Source organism: Branchiostoma floridae, chromosome 3 (genome assembly GCF_000003815.2).
Source record: "Branchiostoma floridae strain S238N-H82 chromosome 3, Bfl_VNyyK, whole genome shotgun sequence".
Lineage (NCBI taxonomy): Eukaryota > Metazoa > Chordata > Leptocardii > Amphioxiformes > Branchiostomatidae > Branchiostoma > Branchiostoma floridae.
Genome location: NC_049981.1, coordinates 13,349,752 through 13,355,170, shown reverse-complemented (window position 1 = coordinate 13,355,170; position 5,419 = coordinate 13,349,752). Strand labels below are relative to the sequence as shown.

General features: G+C 35.9%; 1 protein-coding gene across 1 annotated transcript in view; it reads right to left on the bottom strand.

Moving 5' to 3' along the window:
* Nucleotides 1–1,275: 1,275 nt before the first annotated feature.
* LOC118412302 (proline-serine-threonine phosphatase-interacting protein 2-like) overlaps nt 1,276–5,419 on the bottom strand; it is a gene marked incomplete in the record, with an annotated part of 10,045 nt that continues 5,901 nt past the window's right edge. Inside the window, 2 exon segments of the mRNA XM_035815094.1 lie at nt 1,276–3,051; nt 5,352–5,381. Coding sequence (XP_035670987.1) covers nt 2,990–3,051; nt 5,352–5,381 — 92 coding nt within the window.

Here is a 5,419-nt window from a genome sequence, read left to right as displayed (position 1 = left end):
CAAGATGTACAAGCAAGCCATACAGTAAAACCATCACTGTAAGTTATTATAGTATGTTTATATCACGTTCAATAATGTCGACGTGGTTAACTAATATTACACGATGTTTGTAACGTTAGATCAACACATAGTCAATGGAAAGCGTGTTTCTGTTCGAAATTGTTAAAAGAGCGGTTACTGTCCAGAACAAATAACATTTCATTTTCAGTTCTGTAGACTGACACTGAGGAGTTCAGCCAGCGTTGGTTTCGCACTCGTAGTTTAACGCAAGTAAGCACCCCTGGTAACACCACATACATGGTGATTTATATTGGACAGTTTTTACTGACAATTACTGGTATATGGTTAAGTAGGGACGTTTAGTCAACGCAGTCCATATACTGTATCATGTATCGTTTCCTGGCTAGAATGTCAATATAGACGGACTGTATACATGTACATAGGAACTATTATTTTGTGGGGTGTTATTTATCATAATGATATTATTTTCTCTTGAACGACGGGGAAATACTTAGATCATTCTGAACACGATATCTTGAATAACGTTTAAACTGCCAAGTACCAACTGAAGATTGTATATCCTAACACGTCTGGTGGGGAAAATTACATGTCTTACGCCACAAGCAAGAAAGCACAATATCAATCATATCTTGTCTGGTGTACAAAGATGCCGAGTTGATGAGAACATGTCACAGAAAAACGTGATCTGTACGTAGTCTGCAACCACGGAGAAAAACAGTTTTTTTTTTACAAAGTCATGTAATGTATCTCCTCATGCAGCAAAGTTTTTAAATCTAAAATCGTTTTCCCACTTAACGCATAATGCAAGACCCTAGTCTATTATTTTTTGCTAGCATTGCTAGAAAATGTAAAATGGAGCTAGAAAATATAAAATAGAACTAGAAAGGCCGACATTTGCTTGAGAGCAAATACAGCACATTTCGGCAATCTCTCTCCAACAATAGACTGTTCCATAATCGCCCATGTGCCAAAATGGAACACTTCTGCTTAAAATGAGACACATAAACCCCAAAAAAGAATCTTAAAAAATCCCAACATGCAAGAATGAACTCTTCCAGTGCAGCACATGTAGAGAGGTAAAATTGACCAGTCTAAAAACACTTCCGATAAAAATGGAATTTTGAATCAATCAGGAGAAAGCGGAAGTGGTGCGGCAGTGATTTATTTATCATTCTTAACTGACCAGTACTAATAACTATAACTTTTGAATTTTACTTAGAACAATACACACATCAAGGCCACAAACAAGCAACATCTAGTGAAGCAAATATTTATTCCCTGCTGTTTTAAAGATATGATAACACAGAAAGAACAAATTTCAACACATTTATTTTTTGTAACAGATAGTTCCTGTATACCTGCTCATGTTTTTTTTTGTGTCCACCATGAAAACAAATGCAATTATCAGTTATTAACTTAAGGTCAGGTATAATGAAATTGAATATATTTGATTCCTTAAATAAAAGACTCTAAACAAGCTCAGTATACCCAGTACTTTATAAAATCAAGTCCCAGTAGGAATATGATAAATGTACATGATATCATATAGTCATCATCTTGATTCATATGATCACCGGCTACATATATTGTGTTTTTTTCTTCACCAGAGAATCATCTAACTCATCCTAGCATTACAAATTTGCTAAAAAGTTTTGTACAAGACACTATTATTGCATTTTAAAAGCATCAACATATTACATGAACAATGCTTAAAACACCGACTGATTGCAAAACATTTTGTTACTTGTCTTCATCTGAATTGCACATAGTACCGAATAACTTATATTACTGTATTATTTCCTGTCCAAGGACATTGATAAAGCAATTACCACGTAATGTATTGTGTGTTGCAAATGTTGTAATTGAAATGCACCTTAATCGAAACATAGTCATGTAGAAACGCAAGGCAGCCTGTGCTAGGCAGACATAAAGAACCCTGTCTACAGAGGCAATTTACTGTCACAGTGACTATTTTCTTCAAGTCAAGTATTGAGTGGTCACTACTGAATTATAAACATTTAAGCCAGTTAAAATAATGACTTCAATTTTGATATGAACACTTATTATCAAGACTCATACCTCAAGATCAATCTGTATAAAATGTTGAGAAAATAATAAAAAACAAATTATGATAAAAAAAAAACATACTAATTGTTTCAATGAGTTGCACAAATTCTTATTAAAACTTCTGTAGAATTTGACCTATTGAAATTGATTACAATAGGTTTACATATTGCAGAAATCATAGTAAAATTCTAGAATTGATCATATGCATTCAAATACACCATAATATTTGATAGTCATATTGAAAGAGAGGATCCTGAGATAGTTTGCTTGTGATCCTAGAAATCTCCATTTTGGGTTTTGACTTTGATGAATACTGAACTCTGGCAAGATTCTGGAATGTTTGCTTTAAAGATAATGTGATAATGGTCTTTCACTTATCTACCAACTAGAGCCTTTCACTGGTATCTTAAACTTTGTTTGCATGTACTTGTGATTGACCAGAAATATCAGATTTTATGGACTTGTTTGATACAATAAATTTTGAAGTAAATGCTACAAATAAAGCATTCTGATTTGACTGGTGCAATTGCTGAGTGGGTAAAGTGTTTGCCTTGCATTCGGAAGGTGGTGAGTTCAATTCCCGGACAAGTCATACCAAAGACTTTATAATTAGTACATGCTGCTTTCTCTGCTTAGCACTCAGCACTAATTATTGGTATTTGAGTATGGGAGTTAAACACACATCACTACCAGCAGACCAGCCCCCTGCTGTAGTGGTTTGCACAAATGTGTGGCCCAAGGGCTACAGAAATGGAGATGCACCACCCCTAAGCATCTGTTACAGATGTATGGGCAAATTCCACTAAACTTAAACAAATGAAACTAAATCAGTGATATTGGTTCCACATAAGTCGAGGGGAAAACTCCGATCTTTCCATCCATTTCACCATGCCACCACAGGTCATTCTCTCTCTTCAGTACGCGGATATGGCGACCTTTCCGCAGAGTTAATTCTTGCTGACCCTGAGGTAAAGAAGTCAAACATTTGGTTTCATCAGTTGTGTTTGCAGGATGATGAGAATTGTCTATTTTGATGTACCGGTAATGTTTCCTCCAAGTATACAAGTCTTGACCTTGGTGCTGAAAAAGCAGTTTGCTTGAGGGACAGATAGGGAAAATTTTTGACTTTGAAGTTGCATCCCAAGATGATATTCTTGATTGATTGTTTTTTGTAATTAGCAACAAAATTCCAACAAAATGGTAGGGAAAGCCCCAATTTGGTATAGTATCAAGAAATTTTAATACATTACAAAAAAACAACATTACAAAAATATCAGCTTTTTAGTGTGAATGTGAAATGTTGCAACAAGCATTGAACAACCTAGACAATCTACAGCCTGCAAGGTTTTCAGTAAAAATAGATCTGATTCAAATTCATATTCAAAGAGAATCAGACTCACAGTTCCAAGATAGGGCTGAGGCTCATATGAATTATTTATCAATTCCTTACTTTAGAAGGGTTTTGAATATTGCATGTAGATTTCATCAAAATCCATATATAACACTTGACACATTGAAACTGCTAAAATGTAAAAGATTAGTCTTGATGTTACAAGATAAATTCAATTTTAACCCTCTCCCTCCTGATGAGGCCTTCCTCATCACCAAATGTGTACCGGTTATGAGGTCAGGCAGTAGGGAGAAGGTTAAACTTAAACTCAAGACCAGAGATTTAGTATTGCAAGGTGGCAGTATCCACCTTCTATGTAATTCTGATTAAACACTCAGCATCATAAGCTCAGCTGCAAAGACATGTTAGCTTCTGCATGTATATGTGAGTCAGAACAATGTTAGGCAGGGTAACAAGGATATGGCATACAATTCAACAACTGATTGAATGATTATGTTATTAAGTGTGTTCAGATATGGGTTAATACAGGTTGAGGATGCATGGTACAGAATTTGGTGAGGGGGCTGGCATAAGAATCCACTGTCAGCTGATTACATTTTATCAGACAGAAACATCATCATCATCATGAAAAGTAAAAATATTTCTTAAAAGGGAAAAAAAATTATGATCTAAAATCTAAACAGACTCGGAGATAGTATAGCAAAGTTTCACAATAAAGAAGAAACTGTACAAAAGCCAATGTTTTGGTGACTGTGTGGCCACCTGTAGGGCAATGCTGGTTCTACTTTGCACAGTAATGATGATGAAATCACAGCTATATACGGATAGTTTGCATGATATTTGAAGTCTGGCCCTCAATGAATGGTAGAATCAAGAGGCAGAAATCATAATTGTCCCTGCAGTTCCAAAAGTAGCTGCCAGGGGGCCAAAACATTCACCACCTTTAATCTATGTCAAAGCTTCCAGCCACTAAAATATCAAGACAGCTTGGTGTCTGGAACAGAAAATACAAAACTGAAATTCTGCTGTAGTTTAAAGGAAAGCCACCAGAAGACGAAAAATTAACCTTGACCTTCATTTCTCCAATATCTACAAACATAACAAATGTCATCACAACCCATCCATAGTTTTTAAGCTTATGCTGACCAAAATTATTAAGACATACAAACAGACAAACAGATCAACAACACTACCTCCATTTTTAATGAAGGTACATGTAACAAGACCCTTTCAAAAGCCTTGAGAGGGTATTTGTTAGATGTTGACACAGACACACATCAACTTCAGCATCAGCATCACCACATAAATGGAGAGAAAGGAAGCAGAAAAGAACAAGTCCCATCACCAAGCTTAGCTCACCTGTGAATCATAGTCAAAAGCAACTTTAACAGTGTCCCCTTCACCAAAGTTGGGTGAGGCAGGGCTAGAGAACCTCTGAGTCCGTGTTTCCTGTACTGTAGCATAAGCACCACCATCTGGAGAAGGATGGAAGCGCAGGTAATGGGATGGAGGGTGGGCGGGTGAAAGTGGTTAGTTACTGCTTATATCAGGGAAATGGATGGTGACCATCTCATAAGTTGAGGGAATATTTCAAAAGAATGTGTTTTACCAGAATTTAAAAACATTTCAATGAATGTGTTTTACCAGAATTTAAAAACATTTCAATGAGTGTGTTTTACCAGAATTTAAAAACATTTCAATTTTTCTAATTTAAAGAATGACATTGTTAAATTTTGATCTTCGTATTATTATCTCACATAATTTGTGACACAGCTGGTTCGTATTGGCTGCCAAAAGAGAAATTTATGAAATGGTCCCCAATGGAGATGTAGACTACTGAAGAACTCCTGCTCTATGGAAGCAGTGGTGTACAAATTATGTACATGGTACTACATACGACTGTCAGCTTCACCATAGCCGAAATCCAGACTAACTTCCGTATAAAATCATCTTCATCTGTGGAAGTCCATGATCAAATCG